At 39.5% G+C, this 22,607-nt stretch overlaps 1 protein-coding gene across 2 annotated transcripts in view; it reads right to left on the reverse strand.

Annotated features, from left to right (window-relative positions):
- Positions 1–544: 544 nt before the first annotated feature.
- Positions 545–22,607, reverse strand: part of PPP1R14C (protein phosphatase 1 regulatory inhibitor subunit 14C) — a 50,469-nt gene continuing 28,406 nt past the window's right edge. The window contains exons 2-4 of one of the 2 annotated variants that reach the window (XM_059841983.1): positions 12,339–12,422; positions 10,967–10,999; positions 545–1,866 (exon numbers count right to left, since the gene is read on the reverse strand). In XM_059841983.1, coding sequence (XP_059697966.1) covers positions 1,792–1,866; positions 10,967–10,999; positions 12,339–12,422 — 192 coding nt within the window. In that variant the 3' untranslated portion in view covers positions 545–1,791. The remainder of the gene's footprint in view (positions 1,867–10,966; positions 11,000–12,338; positions 12,423–22,607) is intronic. The other variant, XM_059841984.1, reaches the window with a different exon arrangement.

Raw genomic sequence — 22,607 nt, forward strand, 5'->3', positions numbered from 1 at the left:
CAGATAAACTGCAACTTCAGCAAGATACAAGATTTAAATTTAAAGTGCTGCGCGTGAGTCTTTTCTCAGAGGTGCACAATTTCTTGAGGATCCAAAAAGGTGCACAAAGGAAGAAAGGTAGAGTGTCTCCTGGAAGATCCCCTTCTGCCACACCTTCACTAGGAAACTGAGAGCCACCCAGTGTAAGCCTTCCCCTACAGTCTGTCTCTGGTGGACAAAAAAAAAACCAAAAAAAACCAAGAATCTGAATTTATCAGCATTTATCTGAAAGAATTTCCAAGCTTTTTTCCCCCACCCTTTTTTAAATTCCCTAGGGCACAGGGAGAGAAGGCCTCATCTGGAGGAGACTTTCAAATGCGCACCAGGTTACACAGGAATATAAGTGATACTGGGCAAGGGCTGAGTGATACTGGGTACATTAAAAGCCAGTTAGGGTCAGTACAGCTGAGTTCCCATGTACTTACCACCTTACAGGCTTCTCTTTTTGACAAACAACTCCATTTACAAACCTACTCAGCAACAGTAGTCTTGTAAAGTGTACATGTAACAAGTCACAAGTTGTTCCATTTATTTGAGTAAATATCTGGTAAATAAAATCATCAGTAAACATTACAAAATTAAATACATTAAAAAAGCTTGCCAGTATACATAAAATTCACAAACATGTACTTCTTTTGAAAAATAAAATATGTTCAGAGCACCCTTGATATAAAATGCCTGACTAATGTCACCTACCAGTAAATGGTAGCTTACCAAACATTCTAGTTAGGACATTTTCCAGAAGGGAGCAGGGATCTCTGCTCTTGCTCTTACAAGTAAGAGAGCCCAAGTTAAGAAGTCTCCCACTTCTCAGGGCAGAGCCATAAACAGAGGCTGTATTACTCTTTGCCTGCCTTTATAGGAGAGGAATCTGCATTTGATTAAGACCACATCATTAAATGCAGTACAGTACTTGCAATTCATTTTGGTATCACTGCCTTTCCTCCAGCATGAATCAGCTTTTAAATGCTCATGGACATTTCTCTAGATATCACTCCAGGCCCGTTTTCAGTATAGGTTAGCACAGCTCCAAGACACCATGAGGTGGAGAGGAAGTGATCCCAGCAAAGCATCAAAGTCAATCAAATAACTTTTAAGTCTACAAATTAAGCCCTTAAAATTCCCAATTTTCATATGCTGCAGTCTAAACAAGGAGATATGACGAGATTTTTTCACAGGGCTGCTTTAAGGGTATTAGAAAATGGCAGCATTCATTTTAGTAATCTAAATTGGTACCTTTTGGTAGCAAATTTGCAATAACCACTATTTAAATAATTTACTATAACAAACTTTTCCTTCCATCCATGTGAAACAGTATTCACAACCCACTTTAAAATTTATGTACAGACAAGCACAAGAAACTTGACATCCATGAGTTAAATGTACAACCAACTTAAGAAACGTTATCCAACTAGTTGCAAGGAGAAGTCTCCTAGCTCTGTAAATTTACAAGATCTTCTGGTTCACCACATAGGCTTGCTGCCCCTCATCTCTAACTCTTGGATTCTTCACTTGCTTCAGTAATCCTCAGGTGAAAGTTGAGCAGCATCCAAATTGTAGATATTTTTGATAAAAAATAATTGACACTTAAAAAAGAACCCTTAAAACACACCAAAAAAAAATATCCTTGAGTCAAAACTGAATAAAATCAAAAAAGTTGTGGAGAAAGACAATTATTTTAATAAAGGTCTTGTATTCAAAGTCCCATTTCCCTTGACATGTCTTTTACAGAGTGCTATTACTTTGAGTTATTTATATACTCTTCTTTTGAGGGGGACTGAGTTTCCTCATTCCTCTTATCCGAGTTAGCAGCTCTTTGATAAATTCCTAGGAAAAAAACAGAAACTATGAGTAATTTTAATGATCCCATAATAATCAAGTTTAAAAAAAAAAATGCAAATTATACATTTTTATTTAAGCGTCGACTGCTAAGCTGTAATGTCTCTGACCTGATCACCAGGAACCTTATACACATCCTTCCCATCCAGCAGAAGTGTGAACAACGAGCTTTTCCTTGCGATTATGCTGGCTCAGTTATAACCCATCTTTCAGGCTTTTACTGCACAGGGCCTTATAACAACTACTGAATGAAGCAAAACCTAAGGCTGGATACAATGCAAACAGTCAGAGCAGACTTCCACAGCTTAAGCCTGCACAGAAATCAGCACTCTTGCCAAAAGAGGTGTTTCTCTTGCCACTCTCCATGCTGGAACTAGTATTTTGGTTGGCTGCATAGTGAGCTGTACAAGAAAGCTGATCTGGCTAAAAAACTCAGCTGTTTTTCCTCTTGCCCTGCTACTTTCCAAGCTGGCTCAGCTCTCTGACCAGGCCCACCACTCAGCCCACACTAACACTTGTGTCAGTCCAAGGCAAGGCAGGAACAAGGAGCCAGAGGGAGCACCACTGGTTTATCATGGGTTAAACTGGTTGCAGAACTAAGTGAATGACCCTACTTTGAAAACAAACAAACAAACACCAAAACCCTCCAGGAAAAAAAATCCCAAAAAATCCGGAACACAACAAACTAATTCATGGACCAGGCCTTCATTCACAGTGATATTTTCCCCAGTTTCAGCAGATTTCCTCTTTTTAAACTGTGTGAGAACAGAAGCTTACAGATTTGCATCATTCTCTGAAATTTTTCTGGCATACAATTTCTTGCAGGTGCATTAAAAGCTAAATGACCTCCTTACTGACACATTGGGAAAATAATGTTTATCCACAGTACTGTGTATAAACCTACAAAAAGGTTCTTATGAAATTAGCTGGCTGTAAACATGGAATGTAATTATTCAGTTAGGCTGATGTGAAAAGCCAGGTTGGACAGGGCTTTGAACCCAGTTGATGGTGTCCTGGCCCTTGGCAGCCAAACTAGATGATCTTTAAGGTACCTTCCAACCCCACCCATTCTATGATTCTATGAAATAACTAAAAGCATGATTTCCTGGATGAATGCTTGAAGTTAAAAATTCCAGTGAACAAAGTCACCGCTTAAATGACAAGACAGCACCTTTCAAAAATGGTCACACAAACATGTATTACAAGGTGTTACACTTTGTGTAAGGAAAGTCTGCATAAACGTCTATTTTAAATTCAGAAATATGTCAGGTTTTTCTGGTGGCACCATGGTCCCAAAAAACCAATTTCCTTTCCTGACAGATTATGCATATCTATAGTGAGCTGCATATACTGTTGCACCAAGGTTATTGTTGCATCCGGTGGCTGCAATGACCAGCAGCAAAGGCAGAGCAGCTACACAACAGTGGGGTCTCCAAACTAAGCAAAGGCCACTTCAGGAATACATCTATGCATATCAATATCATGCTTCCCATCTAAATAGATAGCCTAGTCATATAATCATAAAATAGGTTTCTTAAAACCCCCTAATCCTCTCCCTCCATCCTCTTGAGGCTGTCTTACTTCATAAAGGCACAAGCCACTGCAACAATATCAACTTTAAACTTGTCACATTCCACTACTTCTCCACTGAAAAATTAGAAGGAGGAAGACATGCTTACTCTAAAAATTCACAGCTTTCATCAAACTTTGCATTAGTACTGTGTCATCACATCATCACTATAAGGATCTGTTAGATAATGCAAAACTATTTGGCATGGTGCTACCTGAAACACATAAACACACTTAAGGATTTTTTACTTATCAAACTTATATAAAGGTTTGCAGTACAACCATTAGAGAAATAAAGCAATCTTAGAAGATTTTCACTTGGGATTAGTGTCATTTGTATTGCATCTTAGCAAGTCTTTTCATTTAAATAAAACCAACAAACTATAGTCCCATCAGATTAAGACAGTTTTGGAGAAGAATGGGCTGAAGTGCAGTTCTTCCCTTAGAAAAACTTTTTAAATTGTCTGTTCAAGCCACAAATACTCTACAAGACGACACTGCATCTGGAAACTCTCCAGTAACTTCACTGAAGTAAGAGCCTTATGGGAAAGGACATCTGCAGAGTGGACAGGAACACCCATGGCACTCTGTAGTCATTAGGGATATCCCACCCTGCCATTCCTCTGCCCATTCTCCCACAGCTCAGTAGAGTCTGGAGCAAGTTTCCCTTAGATATGAAATGTAGCCAAGGGTCAGTTGCTTTTTAATATGAAATTACTGCAAAAGAGAGGAATTCCTCCCCTTAACTTTGAAGAGCTATCACAAGCACCTTCTTTTGCAAAACAAGATATTTGCTTGAAGTTTTCAGGCAAGTTTAACACCACCAGAAACTTAATGCTGCCAAAATAAACCAAAGTGTAGGGTCATCCTCCAAAAGGAGATCTGAAGCAACTGCAACTATTCTTAAGGCAGAGAAGGCATTCATTTGAAGAAGTACATATAATAATTTTAAAGGTTTTATCCCTCATATCCCTCAGAAACTTTTTTTTCCCCTTGAAATAAGAGTCTGCAGTACCAAAGAGTAAAACCCAACAAGAACATTTTGCATGTGGCAGACATTTTGCATAATGCAGGAGCGCTGCTGTGCACTTCCATAGACACCCAAACCACAGCACTGGTTCAGCACATTTCTGATTTAAGTATCACTTTTCATCTGACACTCACATGGAGCTGGCTGTCATCAACATAGTTGTGCTCTGGTGCCTGTCTTGCTTTGCTTTTCCTTCCCCATGAAGGAAAATCAGCATTCTAGAAAAGATTTTACCTCATGGAAGCAGGAAAGGAGACTTCACAGTATTTCAGTAAATCTTCACTTTATAACTAACCAACTCAGATTTATGTCAGCAATACCCATTCTATTTTCTTAAGCCATTGCTCAAAAATTCCAGTGTTGCTCCTTGTGGCCATTTGAGTCAAGACCTAATATCCACATCTATCTCTACCTTGTACACAAAAAAAATTTTACACAGAGCATTTTACTGAAATCCCCCCTAACAAGACATGCTGAAATTCAGCATCAGACATTTGAAAGCTGATCATGTACTAATCTATGTTAAAAGCACTTCTGTAATACAGCTTGAATTATCTACCTATATATATTGATTTAATTCATGGAGATAAAAAACAAGAATAATTCAGCTAAGGACTCAAAAACTAATTGATTATTCCTGGAAGGGTTATAGCCAGGAATACACAGGCTACATTCACTTATAATACAAGAAAAATCTCACACCAGCACTTTGTGCCTTGGTAAATAAAATGAAAAATAAAGTCTTTAGAAAGTGCAAAAATGTATGCACACTTAGTTAAAATTCTTTTTTACCGATTTTTTTGCAAGGAGGCACCCTTATTACAAGTATTGAGAGTCTTTTTAATTTGTAATACTAAATCATTGTTTCTAGAAGACATCTTTCTAATTCTAAAGGCAAATTTTAATGAGAGACTAAATCTATAGTTCATTTGAACTCATCTATATTCAGCCTTAGGCAAAAAAATAATAAAGGCAAAAAACAAAGGTGAAAAGATAATTCAGGAAAGGGGAGGAAATCACTTCACCTCTCTGCTTTGGTTGTGTGACATTGTTTTAATGAGGTCATTTGACAGACAATGAATTCCAGGCTTCCTATTCAAGTCTTCCAATTAATTCTGGAGACTAATTAGACTCTGCCTCTCCAGATTTCTCTTCCTCAAACAGTACATATGTAGTAGGACTAGTTTTTAAACTGAAATTTAGAGTTTCTAGTCCTCCTGCTTCACTAGAGCATGAAATTAATCCTAAGTCAGCTTTCCTTCACAGCTTTACTTCCCTATAGCCAGGTCAAAACCCAAGATTTCCTTAACTGTTTGCCCAAGGCTATTTCTTGGAGATGGCTTTATTAGTTGGATGTAAAAACTAAAGTCAGCCTGGAGAGCGATCTCACAGCTACTTGAGATAAGAACCTAAATAATAACCCATCTTACTGCCAAACACCTTCTCTTCCACACAGGCTCAACCCCCCATGAAGCCAATTGTACAGAGAAAAGGGAACTGCTCTGGAAGAACAGGGCCAGAAGGTGCCTTCTATTAGCAAGAACCAGTGCAGCATCTCTGTAGCCTCACTGAGCCCTCAACATGCCCTCTCCAGTGAGGCCACAGCACCATCAATGTCCAGAGCATGAAATTTTTGCAGCCTTTTAGCTTCTTGGTGAGCTGTGTATAAGGCACTAACTACACACCACAAAGCTTAGCTACGGTTAAGACTTGGACCCAATGATTCTCCAATTCGGCAGCATGAAAACAAGCACAGCTTATTCCTGTCAAATCACCACTTGCTCTTCCCTTCTGATATTGCTACGGGTATTTATAAGTTGTGTTCATGATTACTTGCAGAAATGAAAACATGCAACCTTAATTCCCCCCAAGGCTGTAGTACAATATAGGGCAGATCTCAGCAGGCACATAAAAAGTTTTAGTTCACTGAATTCAGTGGTCAAATGGATGAACAAGACATCATGTTTTACTTGAAATGAATCTGTCTGCATTACTTTTAAACAAGCATGTTTTCTAATCTTTTTTCTCTTCAAATTCTCCTATTTCATTTCAAGTAATATGGACATAAAATACATTTGCCGTTACTTAATAATTTACCACCCATCACTTGCCCTGACTTGCCCAGATGTAAGGCAGCACATTACATTGAGGCTTTAGGACACATCTGCAGTGACTATTGCTTCTTGTGGGCATCCTACATATTGCTGCCTTGCAATAGAAAAAACAAACAGTAACATTAACTGGAAATAATTGATAACATATAAGGACCAAAATGAACATAAGGTCCTTCAGAAGCATTGAGCTTTCTATTCATGCCTGTATACTAAAAACATGCAATATGTCAATACGTACACAAAAGAGCTTTTATCTTTAAAAACCACAGTGCCTAGACAACTCTAAAAAGTTGCATCACAAGCCTGTCATTTGCTCCAACTAGGAATTAAACTTGGAGAAACATACAGTTAAGCAAATGCACCTCTACCTTTTTCAAAAATGTTAGAAGCTGCTGAAATAGTCCAACCACTGGAGTAATTGAGTAGTCACTAATCAAATTTCTGCCCAACTTCTCCAGAAAATATGCACAACAATTCAACATAGTTTGTTTGCAAACTATATTAAAAATTATTACTAGAAGCTTCCAGCTATGCAACTTCCTTTCATGATGCAATTTCATCTCCTTTTTCTCCCATTTTGCACTAAGTGAAGAATTGTACTAACAAAATAGATTTAACCAGCTGATTCATCTTAAGCTTTGTATATTTCTATAAGAAAAGAAAGAAGTAAATAAACTGCAAATCTAATTTATTCGGTTCTCTTCAAACACTCATTATCTGCAGACCTTGTGTTGCTCAGCTGCATCTTTTGGAGCCAGTGAGCGTAAAAATTGCCCACTCATTGGATTTCTCTCCCATAGCAGTTTAAGAGTTTCCTTGTCATTTTTCCTGTCATCACTTTGACTGTCTCACTACTGGAAGCTCTAATTCACATCAGCCATAAATATTTCAAATTTTCTCCAATGCCCAGTCTAAATAAGTGGCCTTGCTGTTACCAATAGCAGAGATAACAGCAATACAGATTTAGTCAGCCTTCTTCAAAATATGTCTTGAAAAAACCTCATGGATTTCACAATCACAACTGTCTTCCTATCCTAAGTAAGAATGTATTGTGAAGTATCTAAAGATACTAAAGATCTATCATCAAGGTTGTAGATTATACTTAAATCTGTTATATTCACTGTGAACATTAAGATTCTCCACCATCAGATGATGACAGAGAACATCAGACAGAGCTGAGACAGCAACTCAAAGGTCAGAGTGGGATTTTCCACAAGTGACATGTGGGACTGTATGAAGAACTGACTGGAACACAGATGATGCAGGAAGAGGATGCTGCTCCCTGCTCCTCTTCAATTACAAAAGTTCAAATCCAAAATTTGATCATGGCACTGATTTAGCAGATACTAAATCCTTTGAGTTTGTGTACATAATAATTCTTTACATAAAGGTCCCACATTAAGCATATTTCCATACAAATTAAAACAGCCATAACTGCTACCTAAGAAAAGCTTTTAATATTTTAAAGCACATTCAGCAGTCTAGTGGCATTTCCGTTAGAAGAAAGGTTTTGTAACAGTTCCTCATTAGTTACTGTAAGCTACTATCTTTGGCCAAATTATTAAAGAAGTTGGGAACTCTTTCCATGTTTTAAGTGACCTGGATAACTCAGCTTCCTGATGGAAAGTCAATCCAGGATACATATAAACATTCCTCAGTCTTTCCTTAACCTTTAGTCTAAATGGAAGATACTGAGCAAAACTGTCTTAAGATATACATTTGCAGGTTTAGAGGGTTTTTTTCACAGCTGGGTAAAAGCCTTGAGTTAAGCTTTTTGCCTGTACTATTTTTCTTTTTGTTCTGAATAGCAGGGACATCATATTACATAATTTTTCCCCCACTTAGGGATCACTGCCTTTGCAAATTGTATAACTCTTGATCATAAAACCCCTAGTGCACTTGACAGACTGTATTTCATTGGTCAGAAAGAGAAATTACATTAGCTCATATCCATTCTCCACAAATCCTCTAAAAATCCTTTCACAAGCCAACTACCTCAATAGTTTTGAATGGTCTGCAAATATATAAAGATTGCAGATTTTCTAGACAAGGTATGGATCCTTACATAGCAAGTTTAAGCCAACTAAAAGGCTCTTTAGTCCACACATGGCAGGATAAAAATCACTATTTTTAAGTGGCCTAAGCTAGCAGTCATGCAGTATTACTGGGCTTACAATGCCATAGATGAAGAAAAATTGCTATGGTAAAAGAGTCCTGGGACGTGACTCATTTTGGAAACTATCCTCACAGAATCACACAATCAATTAAGTTGGAAAAGGCCTCTGAGATTGAGTCCAAACTACAACCAAACACCACCTTGTCAACTAAACCATGGCACAAAGTACCTTTCCTTGAACAACTCCATGGTAGTGACTCCATCTCTTGGCAGCCCATTCCAATCCCCACCAACCCTTTTGTGAAGAATTGCTTCCTAATGTCTAACCTAAACTCCCCTGCCACAGCTTGAGGTTATGTCCTCTTCTCCTATCACTAGTTCCTGGGAGAAGAGCCCAACACCATCTGTCTACAACTTCCTTTCAGCTAGTGTACAGAGTGAGTGGATTGAGTACCCTCTCAATTTGGCTATTTCTATAGATTGTCAAGGAAGATGAAAATTCTCACAGACAAGGGAGCTGCCTCCATCCCATCCACAAAGGACTGAAGACACAGGTCACCACTTCAGTACTAAAATCTCACCTTGACCCAGGTGGCTTGAGGGCACACAAGGATGTGTCCAGAATGTTGTTTCCTGAGAACTGCCACACCAACTTCATTTACCAGTATGGCACAAATCTTCCCTGCAGTTCTAGAACCAAGGTTTCCAGTGGAACACTCACTGCCATCTGTCATGTATCCTTATCAGCTCTCTGAAATTTGTCCTTGCATTGTGTCAAACTTCACAGCTAAAAAAAATAATTCATATGGCATGTTTAAGGAAGAAGGAAGAAGAGTAATTATTGGATCTCTGCCTTCTTCCTCTGCCTTCAGAGATAAGAGGTCAGCACATCACTGACTGTTAAACCCTTGGCAACCTGTTCCTCCCACCTAGTCATGACTCCAGCTTTCTCTTACTAGCCTGTGACAAGAGCCACAGCAGGCTCCACATGCTGTATCCATCTGCACACCTATCGTAAGAAGAAGCACCAAGGTTCAATGGCACTTGCTTAGAGAAGGCTGGAGAAGGCTAACAGGGTCATTTGTAGTGTAGCATTACTACAGTGAGACAGCTGAAGACGTGGCATTATGGCATCTCCGTAATGGAAGATGTGTGTTATCTGCTGTAAGGCAACCAAGATACAACACACAACAAACTCTAGAGATGTTATCAGCTGAGTCTTTCTGGGTCAATTCCCCACTGTCAAAATGTTTGTACCAGCAACTATAATAGCAATTCTGGAGAATCTTCCCAATCTACCACAGGAATCAATAAAAATGGAAAAGCCTTGAAGAAAATATCTCATGGATTGTGAAATGCCTATTCAACCACACCAGCAGTTCTTCCTGGTAGTCTGACTATCCTTAAGCCCCACCAGTTTATGTGGCTACAGCTGCAGATAGTACAGAAGAACCAACCTATTTGAAGCCTTATTTCAAAACCAAACACCTGGTTTCTAGTCATGCACAGCTGAAAGGTCTGTGACAAGAGAAATCCTGTAAGCCAACAGGCTATCAGCACCCTCTATCAAACACTGTGCAGCAGCCACTTCTGGGAAAGAACTGACTATGTAAACAGAACTAAGTGACCCATCACCTAGACTTTTGATTTTTACAATGAGTCAAAGGGGTTTCTTTATAATATTTACTCTTCCTAGTAAGCACACATTACTGCATGAAAAGCAGGCTATATTGGCACTGGACACATAAATAGATACACAAGTTGAAAGTTGAGTAACTAAATCCTGCTAGTACAGGTTATCTCACAATTTTATTCAATCCATTCACACAAACAATTAGCCAAGATGCATATCTGCATAAAAGTTCTCAGAATAAATTTTACTGTCCTAGATAAAATTAAATGATTTCACAGTGAAGAGCACAGTCCAACACGCAAATATTTTAGCCATCTGATGATAACTATATTTAGTTTTCTTGTAACATAGCAGCTTTAAAAGTCAGTATAGCCAGAAGGACATTACAGCAAACAATACTGGTAGTTCAGCTGGAATGACCAGCAGTTCCTCCACAGGACACAATCACATTCCTACTGTAGCTAAGTGACAGGCACAAACGTTTTTAGGATATAAAGCTCCAAGTCTATTAGCTAGCCATTAATATTCATCTAATTACTTTATCATAAGAATAAAAATAAAATTACTTTAGCTTGAACGTAACTACAGTTTCCACAGGTTAATAGCATTTTAAAAAAGTCATTTACCTCTGTTGGTTTGTAGCAATCTACAAGAGTTTCCTAGAAGCAAAATATGAAAGTGTCAGTATCCATACAGAGTAATAGTGAACATAAACAAGTCATGGTATGAAACCAGGCAAGGGAGGGGAGAAAGAAAATAAGCAAGAACAGAAATCACTGAATGAAGATGTTATTGAAAACCCAAAGTTATACAAGTCACCTTTGCTCCCTGTGTGGATCAGAATGATTTGTACCAGGAGAGAAATAACGGCTTCTTTCTCTAGGTGGGAAGTTACAAAACCCCTGTCTCCAAGGAAAACTGAGAAGAGGAGGAGAATCCAAGAACATTTCTCCCAGGAACAGACATGTGAAAGGCAGCTTTCTGTGAGGACATGAGAGCCTTTGCAATGCAGAAATAGAGACATTAGTTATTCCTAGCAGGGCATTCCTAGCAGGGGGCTGCTGCAGCTAGTTTAGGCAGAAGCAGCAAAGCTATTTATGAACGCTGAGCAAACAGCCTGGGGCCATGCCCACGTCTCTGTGGCTGGCCAGCGGGCACTGAGAAAAGGGTGCTAACAGGCACTAAAATGAGATGGGCTGCATGGAAGCATCACATTAGTCACCCCCATGGGAGCAAGCTGAGGGCAAGCCACGACTCTAAAACACTTTTCCTTTTCTTAGTGCATCTGATAATATTATAAATGGAGACATTTCCTATTGGTCTTATTTATTGATTTAGAGAGAGATTTATATTAAGGCAATGATATTTCTTTTCTTTCCCCCCTCATTCTTCTATTCATTAATTCCTACCTCACACAAAATTCAAAAGTTTAGATGGCTGGTTTAAACTGTTTAATTTTGGCAGATAGCTTTTGAATTTCCCAACTAATTCCTGCTCCTGACCATCTTACCCTTTCTTTGAACTTTTTGATGGGTTCCAATTTCTTTCTGGTATAGAAAGAAATAATTGCCAGTAGCCTAAGCACATGGTAAGATTTCTGGTCTGTAAACACATTTCTACTGCTGAAGTGAATTACAGAAACTATCTGGTCATCTTAACTGACTCTCAGTCATATAGCTTTTTCCATGTGCTGTTCTTCATTTTTCTATGTTTTCTGTTCTTTATTTTATATACTTGTACAAATAGAATGAGGCTAATTTGGCTTAGCATATCTCCCTCTATTACTGTGTTCTTTGAACTTCTATTTACTAGTGTTATCACCTACCTTCTAAAAATTTTTTATCTAAAAGGATTTTTACTAACTTTGAACGGTCTGGTAGACTATGCTAGACTGGATCTAGGAATCTCTCCATTCTGATTCTACACTTTAGTGGATTCAATCAAACACAAGATATCGACCCAGCCACCTTCCGATTTAAAATTATAAAATAATATTACCTGTAATTTGAGAGCTCTCTCCTCTTCATTGGCTGCATCAAGAAGGTCATCAATGTCAATTTCTACCTCTGGCATTTCTTCTTCCTGAAATGCAAAAATACCCACTTAGTCCATAGAGCTATCTTTTAACTAACCCCAAAAGCAGCCTAGTGATAGCACACAAACCCATCTTCCTGGAGCCAGACAAGGAAATCAATAGGGGATGGTGGCTTGATTCCTTGCTTCCAGGCCAGCATCAGGCCAAGACCCAGCCTCACAGAAGGTGACAGTTCTTAAGAAATCCTTTGCTCTCAGCCAGGACGTGTTACTAACTCATGGCCAGCAGGACAAGTCATGCTACTCTCACAGTACTGGGCAAAAGGATGAAGAAGAAAAAGTAGAAGGAAGAGGAAGTAGATAACAACTGCAGCAAGCCACAAAATTGTTTTGAAAGCATTTTTGATTGGACTGCTTTTCGTGGTAACACTGTAGAAGATCTCCCTTGCATAAAGTTTGCTTACAAGGATGACATACGTGCTCCATCAGAAGAACTCAGATTTTAAGTACCTGCAGTGAAGCACAAAGTCTAAGGCATAGAGTATTTTAGAAAATTTTTCTTAAACCTCCTTCACCCACACACTTCTCTCTTTGCATCACCAATACATCAGATGCCTTGTTCCCTGAGCCAGGGCAGCAGTCCATACATTTTGAAGAACTCTGAGCTCTATAATCTCAATGAAAATTAATTATTCACAGATATCACCAAGTATTGCATTTTCAGTTATGCAAAAAACATTCTGCTGGCCATTTTATACATTTTCTCATCAAAATTGTTATGCAGTTCCCTGCTGCACATGCAAAACTCTGGTCTCAGCCACTCTCCCACACCAAGTCCAGCCTTAACACTGGCCTCAGTGCCATGGCACATAGCTCCTCTGTTGTCCCTCCTCCATCTAAACCAACACATGGGCACTGCAAGACTCTCCTCTCCCACAAGTGCACTGCCATCAACTGACTCGCTGATGTAGCATCACTTTAGCACCCACCTAAAGAAAACAGAGACCTGAAGGTCTCCAAAGCAGAGGGTGGATTTAAGAGCTAGGATGAAGCAAAAAGATCACAGCAGCAGCTGTTGCCTTCTTGTACCCCACCAACACTTCTCAAGATCCTTTAAAGAAGCATTTTTACAAAAATGTGCTGGTTCTAGCAAGTTGAAGAAGTTTCAACAATAGTGAAATAATTTAACAGCTCCAATAGCAACTGCCTCAGGTAATACCAAAATTATTCTTATACTGGGTAAAAGAAAGTCTAAACATTACCAACAAAGATAAGTTAGTTCAAGTTAATCTAAGAAAAGTTAAGCACCAAAGTGGCAAACAAGTAGCTGTATTAAACTCCAGCTAAAATGTCAACTAATCAACACCTTTTTGAGTGTGAGGAGGAATGAAAGAAGTTGGATGATTTAACCGCCCTATTCCTCATCTCTGAAGGAAAGTGTGCAGGGACACCATAGGGAAGTCATGCAGGCAGCTAGACCCAATTAACAAAAATACACAAGGCACACCCTTTGCCCAAGCAGCCTGGTCAGAAAGGAAGCATGGACATTTGCTGAGATGAAGTAAAGATACCAATTACTGTAACACAATCTGGCAATATGGGAGTCTCTAACCCAATGCAACAGATTCACTAGCAATTTAAGCAAGATGAAGAGAAGTCTTCCACAGGCTATATATTCAGTAAAAGCCATCAGAATTAGAAAGGATCAAGAATAATCCATAACAGCGGTACAGTTACTTACTAGTTTATAATCCCAACTCTATACTAATTCGCATATCACACCAAGAACCAGAAATCCCCCACATAGGTAGTAAATCTCCTGAACATTTTATCTAAGCAGCTCAGCCTAAATACTGTTAAGACAGGGTGACTGGAGTTACTGCTAATATTGTAAACTTATCAAAATACACATCCACTGAACTGTGTAAATAGCAATTGTGCATATGTTTGCATTCAGAAGCGCTGTTCAGCACATTGAGTATTTTGTCAGATACACACATTTTGAACTCTTGTCCCTTGGAGCAGCATTCTAGCAAACTGAAACAATGCTGAAATGCAGCAGTGAGGGGAAATTGCCTAGAAGGTATATAATGCTTTTTTGCGATCACACTTCATCGAAGTTGAGTGCTCCTGAAAGGTTAGTTTTACTCTGAATGGTACCAGTCAAATGGAAGAAATCCTTGCTTCTTCCCTCTTCTTCAAATAAACTTTCTCCTACATTTTCAAGGTTCACAGTGCCATCAATTCAGAGGGCAACTGCACCAGCAGTTCACTGAAATTTCAGTATAACAGGTACACAGATCCTGTACACTACAAAAAGTAATAATACAAAATAAATTACAAATGTTTCTGAAACAAGGAACTATAATTGTATCTGACACAATGGCATTCAATTAAATTACATTTTCTGTAAAATATCATGTGTATCTTCTTTACTTCACAACAGATCTGCACTCTGATACAAAACACAATGGGAGGGGGAATCCCAAAAAGGTAACTCTTGCTCTTATTTTTGGCTGAATGAACAAGCAATCAAAACACCTTTTCTCCATCTGAACTACTGCGCCTGCACGATCTGAAGAGTTTTATGTAAGGCATGAAAAACATGCCCTTAGGTCAGGAGCCTGACCACTCCATAACAGCTGAAATGACAGAGGGAAGAAAGACAAAGTCATGCCTTCTATTTGACAGATTTTATTGGTGAGATTAGTCTGGTTGCTCCAATTACAATTCAGCAACTAGATACAGACTGGGCTGGGCCAAGCCTGAAAGGGTCTGTGCATAGCCAAAGGATGGTATTTTAAGGGTCTTGTTACTGTCATGAGGCTGTGCAAAAAAACAAACACTGCCACCAGTTCTGCTCCAGTAAGAGGAAGACAAAGTGATGCAAATAGCAGATGGGGGGGCAAGGAACCACTAGCAGCATGCTGACAGGGAGCAGCCCCCAGAAAAGCTAAAATAGGGGTGTGGGGGTTCTGGGTGCAAACATCTATCAACTGAGACTCTTGGGGGAGAGGAGGATGGACACTCTCCTTTTAAGCACCCTCTGCAGTCTGCAGACAATGTAGGCAGAAAATGAGCTGATTTCTGCTTAATCATTCAAAAGCAGAAAATATCAAAGACAGCTTTCATGATGTTAATAAAACTTAAATTCAACCTTGCATTGAAAGACAGCCCCATTACTCTTTATATTGTATGAATTCTTTGCAGGCTACTGGCAAAAGACCGTGGGCACAGATGTGCATTAAGCAGTAAATAGCTGTAGCAGTTTAAGACATTACAACCTCTCCAGCTGGCAGTGGTGAATGAAACAGAAGGAAGTGAACGTCCATTAGTGAGACCAGAAAAAGGTCTTCAAAACCAGCTCCCACAGCAGCTTAAGCCAAAGGGCTGGATTTTGCAGGGGCATCTTGAAGAACACTTGCACACTCCAGTCTGCTGACCCTGAAGAGAGCACCTCCAATACAGCAAAAGCAGGTCTGACTTCATTCCAAGTATCTACTAATTAAACATTTATTGGAGGCTTTAAACTTTAAAGGGCAACAGTTGCCCTATGGATAACTTCCCACTATAAATCCAACTGGCAAATTAATCCATTATCCCCCACCCTCACTGTCATTCACTGTGAATCATCACATTTGCACTGCTGGGAAATAATTAAATAGGTTTGTTTGATTTCTACTTTAGCTTTTAAATCTGGGAAAGAAAGGAGAAGTTAAACACAGGAAGAAAAGTTAAAGTCATCATTTGTATAGTGAGCTAGGAAATAGCAGGAAAGGATAACAAGAGAAAAATGAAGGAAAAGAAAGAAAGATGACTTTACAATTCAGACATAGGAAAGTTTCAGATTGTATGAATCAGGGATTTCTCTCAGAGTCCTGGAAGATTGCCAGTAAGTGATCAAAATCAAAGTAGAAAATAGGACGAGTTTTTCTGGAAATATCCATTTAATATATTAAAATATTTATTTATTTTAGAACAGGCATCTGTTGGGCATCTAATAAAGGCAGCTCTAAAACAGTTCATTTGCAGGCATGGATGGCACTGCAAGACAGGGGTGCAAGTCTCACGATAAATTAAAAAACATAAATTATCAGGACTAGAAATCATTGGTTGCATATGCAACCTGGTGGGATTATGAATGAATTGCATTTAGTCCAGGTAAATTAATATGACCAAATAGTAATTCTTAGAAAACTCAAAAGAACAACTTATGTGCTTCTTATTTCAAAGCATTCAGTTGTTTTGGGGGACTTATGCATGAGGGGAAAAGTGGATAAAAGTGAAAACAAAAAAAATAGTTTAAGTGATCAAAAATTATTCATCCAGAATTAAAGAAAGCTCTCTTTTGTTTAAAGCCAATGATAGTTAAGTGCAGAGTCAAAATACACAGCTAAAATAAAGCAATTTGCAAGACAAAAAGACTGTTCCATCTATTGATTGGTATGAGGAAAAGAAGATTAGGAAAGGATGCTGAAGACAGCATGAAGGTACTCAAAAGTGCCAGGGTTCATGAAATTTGCAGTAAGAAGAAGAATACTCAGAGGTAAAACCCAATTACTAAATGACAGCATGTTTTATCCAATCCTAAAATATTAAGAGCAATAATGCCATAGGAGACATGATGATCTAACGTTGAACATGAAAAGAAAAAAAAATCAGCTCTTTTTTTTTTTGGTCCAGGAGAAGTAGTTCATGCAACAGTGAATATTAGTTTGCACTGCTGATAATCAGTGAACACATTTAGGATACTGTTCCCAGCATGATACAATCTTTAGCATGCAGTTACATATTATTTTCTCCCCCATCAGGCACTTATCTCATTAGCAACCAGTCACTGAATGTGAAATCTCAAAGGCACCACAGAGACAGAAGCCTCACACTCCTGATCACATGCCATTCAGTCTTAGCTCCAGATAAGAGGTAGAAAAACCTGCGTTGTGCCCAATCTGTTCCAACCAGAGCAGCAGCCTCTTCTACCAACAGCAAGTCTATCTTCCTCTATCACTCATTTATTGAATAAAAGTGCAGAGACATTCACAGCAAAGTTACCGGATTTCTTCACTCATTTTGAGTCAATAATCCTACCTTTTATGAATAATCTTAATTTATCTGTGGCAGTGTGGCTCTTCAACAGAAACCACCTCTGTGCTGAGCCTGTCCTCAAGTCTGACATCACGTGGATCCAGTTAAATACACAACAAAGAAGGGACACAAAGTGCACCCCTGTCAACAGAACGGCTTATGCAAGCTGCCCAGTATCTCACTGGTGCACCAAATATATCTACATCTACATAACATGGTACGAAGGGCTGGATAAAAGTCAAGGCCACTGTATGGTCCAGATCTGACAGACCCTCACCCAAGAGCTAGCAGTCCATAGCCTTGTGCGCACGCCACTAGAGGGAGGTAACAGTTTGCAAACACAAAGGCCCATGGAGTTGCTGGTAAAGCACGGAAAGGTCTTCTGAGCCCTACATGCAGTTCTTGGTCTGGAGAACAAGTCTAATTTTATTAGAGTACACTTTGCCCTCGGTTCCTGTTCTTTAAAAATGTAGCCCTCAGCTTTTACTTTAACATCTCGCTTCCTGCAAAATCCTACCACCTCTGCTCCTATCTTTTCGGGTATTTGCTTCTACATCCATCCTTTGTACCCCTTCTCTGCAACTGAGGGCCAGAGTAAGGACTGCTGGAAGCAGAAAAAGGAGCAACTCAGCTCCCAGGCACCGTGATGAGGGCTCCCTGCCAAGACGAAACTACAAGAGCCCAGCCCCTTCTAGTTACCCACAGAGCAAGCTTGTTCACATATGCCAATCTTTGAGCTTATTGCCAAACTTTAACAAGTTCAGGCACATGACAAGCACAAGTGAGAGAGGAGAGGAGTTGCTTGATTAAACTGAGAACACTTTCATAAACTGGCCACAGGCATCTCCAACGCACAGCAAATCTGGTCCCACCAAAATTTCCAAGATTGCACATACCAGAGTTTCCACTTGGCTGTTGAAAATCCTCAAGCAATGTGGAAAACCACCTTTTTTTTCTTCCTGATTTTAATCTCAACATCAGAAATAACTGAAATCTTACCTAAAAAGCTTTTCAAGATATTCCAGCTGAGGCAGGCACATACTGTGAACCTCCTTAGCTCAGATTATTTCAATTTGGACGAGCTGAACATTTTAAGTGTGTTTCCCAGTTGTTAAATCAAGAGTAATGCCAAGAACAATGCTTACAGAGCTCTGCATGGAGAACTACAAACCTTGCTGTGAAGCAGAAGGGGAGCTTACCTAGGAATTTGCAAAGTCTAGCAATATAGAGGATGAAACAAAGCTGCAGAAAAGGTGAGAAGATGGACAGACACTTAAACACACAGTGATGCTGTTTACACAGGCAGGCACTGCTGGACAGCTTGCTCAGCCAGTGTGCACAAACTGTATGGTCCAAAAAACATAGCTGCATTAGGGCAGCTTTCAGACCAAGAGAACAAACCCTGTTGGCAGAGCATTTATATTCAAGTGCCATAGTTTATTAACACAGCAATTAGATTTTCAGACCAAAGTTTACCCACAACCACCTGGCTTGAAGAAGAAAGAAACTGCTTGTAAAAAGCCTTGTCTGCATTTGCCAATTTACCCTGTTTTGGTTAGCAGATAAGTGGGAAAGAGCCACAAGCTTATATTAGGAAGTACACATAATATTACGAGGAAATCTCAAGCAGGACATCCGTTGGAAATTCATGTCTGAACCCAGGGAACAAAGAGCACTCTCAAGCTCCAATATCTTAAGCATAACCTGACAGGATCCCAGATCCAGGCCAGTATGAAAGTTAGGTGTGTGATGCTCCCAGCCAGTGACACACTATAAGAAAAAGCATAGGAATATATGTCAAAAGGATACCACCACACTCCTGCCTATCCCTCAGCCTAGTCAGCCTTCCCTGAAAGAGCACTGTTAGGAATTCTTGGCCTCCTCCATAACCATCACCATCATCTCTTCCTGTCATACAGTTAAGAGACCAGTTTGAGCAGTATGTTCCTTACAGAAAAAAGAGGGACACAGTTTTGATGTAATCAGTCTACATAACGACAAATTTAGAGATTTTGAGTCAAACAACAGGGACATGCTCCCTCTGTGAGATATGTTACCTGACATGACTTGTCAATCAATACTTTTGTAAGCTGCCTAGAAAGAGTAAGTCATGAGGGTCACAGATTTGTGGGGTTTAAGTCTGGGTGGTGGAAAGGAAGAAGGAATCCAGATCAGAATAATCTCAAGCAAGACAAACCCTATATAGGGATATCACCCTAAGCAAACTGGAACACTAATCCTGTATGTTAATGTTACTTAACAATAGTCAAGAACAGCTCAAACTTCCTTACTTATAAAAAATTATAAATAAAAAACATGGTGTAAAAAATTTGAAAATTTCTGGGAATCCCTTAAGTATAAAGGTATCTTAATGCCCATGTACATGCCAGCAGTTAGGTACATCTGCAACTTCAGACTTCAAGTGGAAGTGAAAAATAAATTAACATGGCAATGGATATACAGTACACACAAAACACATTCTAGTTGTGAACCTCATTAAAGCAATTAACAACTAATATTTTTAATATTCAGGGGAGGATCATCCACTCAAGCCAAGTTCTTCCATCTCATTACCCAAGTGGGCTCTTTTTCTTGCCTCACTCACTGTAAACCATTGTTTGTCTCAAACTGGCACTAGCATAGATCAGCCTCTCCTCTTGGCTCTCAAGTGACAGTAGAGCAGAGGAAACAAACAGATGCTATTCTAATTAAAAGTTCCATTCAATGAACCAGCCCCTGTAAAGCAGCAAATGCACCCCAAAGTTTTTACTGTAGAATCACATCCAACTACACAAAAATGGAAACGGCACAATCCTGGCACTCAGGTGATACAAAAGGACACAAGTCTCTTGTGCCCTTATTCCAGGTGGGATCCCTCTATCAGCAAGGAGGGATCAGTGTTTGGGCAGAGAGAAGAACATCAATCCCTCAATGCAATTCCTGTGAAAGCTCCCTTTATGGGCAAGTCTTTGTGAAAGCGGACAGGAAAGGACGCCCACATCCAGAGCACAAGTCTCCCCACCCAGCCTCTTCACCCTCCCCCAGAACACAAGCCTTCCTGCACTGATATTCAACACAGAGTCAGCTGCTGCCTTTGCAGATGCCACTGCAGTTTTTCCTTTCCTTCTATTAGAAGGTTAGAGTGCAGAAAAATGATGGCAACACACCATGATTCCCCCCAAACTCCTTAGAGTTACAGGCACTAAATTTTAGTCAGCTGTTAGGTCCTAAATGATAACATGGTTAGCACAACGTTTTAAACTGTATAAGGAATGAGGGGAAAAATAAGACAGCCAACTGTGTAAAAAAAGTCAGCTGAAGGAGGAGAAAGAGGAAGTTAAGCTAAAGCACAGTGGGACAGGTACAAGCATTGCCAAAAACCCTACTGAAGTTACTCAGGGAAGGGAAAGCAGGGCCAGTTTCTGAGAACAGCTCAATATATAGAAGCTATGCAACTCTGGCTCTTCCAAATTAGAACAATGGAAAATCTGGACCACTCCCTTGCTACTGTGTTCCACTGCATCACAGACAGATGCTACCCATCACACCTAAACTGCCTCAGTGCCACACAATTATGGCAACACAAAGCTTCAAATAAAACATGGTACTACTTCCCAAACAAAAATAGAGCAAGTAGTTGAAAAAACATTGATAGGTGGAGCTTTATAATATTAGCAGCTTGCAACAGATCAGAACAGAAGCATCATAATTTCTGGAAGCTGTTTCAATGTAGATTCAGGCCTACCTACACTCAGAACTGAGAGCAGTGGGATTTTCAAACAGAGATCAAGGGCTCTCTTTAATCAGTATGGGTGAACTAGACATTAAAATTCACTTTACATTTCTGCACCAATGTGACCACCACTGTCAGAGTTGCCTTTGTGTTTATATAGACCATATGAAAATGGTGACATGGTGACCTCAGTCAAATACTCTAGAGTGCCTCTGCAGAAGAAGAAATCTTGGTTCCTCTCTTTCCACTTCTCTCCAATCTGCTTGCTAGCAGGGCCACAAAGCTGCTATTGAAAGAATAATGTGTAAGGAGAAAAACTAAGTTTTACTGCACTTTGAACTCTGCCAACTCAGCCAAGGCCACACTTGCCTAGCAGACACACTGCCTACTGTTGGTCACCAGCACACTCATCAAGTTTTCTTGCTGGAAGGAAGGCTTTCTGTGCCCTTTCAGAAGACCATACCTCTTTATTTAGATGCCTGGGCTGCCTGCCACATTTCACTGGCTGCATTCTCCCATCAGCAGCAGGGAGGTAACTCATACAGTGTTGGATGCAGCCTGCAACTCCATGAACAGCACTGGTGGCTTGTGCAGGTGCCTTGGCCAAGAAAGATATATAACAGATCCTTTTACTTTAAATAACAGATCCTTTTACTTTTCTTTTCCCTGCTTCTGTTCAAGATCTTTTCCTTCTCAGTTTTTTTTATTTATTTATTCATTATTATATGGAAGCTAAGGAAGTAATTTGCAAATAATCAATAGGAGCAATTTTTTCTCTAATTAACTGCTAAATGGAATTTTGTAAAGGTAAAACAAATACAGGCACACACTACCATCCTGTGTTTTTAACAAGTTTCAAAAGAGCCTGTTATGTCTGTGACTGAAAATACTTATCCTGGGCCCTGGAGTTGCTATTTTTAGTTTGGTATTTATCTGTTGCTTGAATGGGTGACTGAAACACTAGTCAGGGGTCACACACTTGCAGTGCCGACTCTGGTCTGTCCATACACAGTAGTTCTTGTATGAGCAGCTGTTTAGGAAGCACTTGCTCAGAGCCCCTGCCATAAAGAATCCAACACTGAGTAACCAAAATTGGCTCTGACTTGGAATGGAATGGCTTATAAGGATCCCTAGCTGGCCAAAAAAACACAGTTTGGCAAGAGTTGCTTGGTTCATGGCCCCATCATTCATTTAAATACTTCCACCAGTTTATTTAGGAAATGGAAGTTGAGAATCAGATACAACTTATTTACTCATCTTTTATCATGTATTTGACAACTTCAGCAAAAATTGTGACAGACCTTAAAAATCACATGGTTTTGGCTGTGACATGGATGCAACTGCCCAGTACAACAGAAACATGGCCACTTCTCTTTAACATGCAGAACACCTCTTTGTGCTTTCCTCTCCTGGTT

Source organism: Haemorhous mexicanus, chromosome 3 (assembly GCF_027477595.1).
Source record: "Haemorhous mexicanus isolate bHaeMex1 chromosome 3, bHaeMex1.pri, whole genome shotgun sequence".
Taxonomy (NCBI): domain Eukaryota; kingdom Metazoa; phylum Chordata; class Aves; order Passeriformes; family Fringillidae; genus Haemorhous; species Haemorhous mexicanus.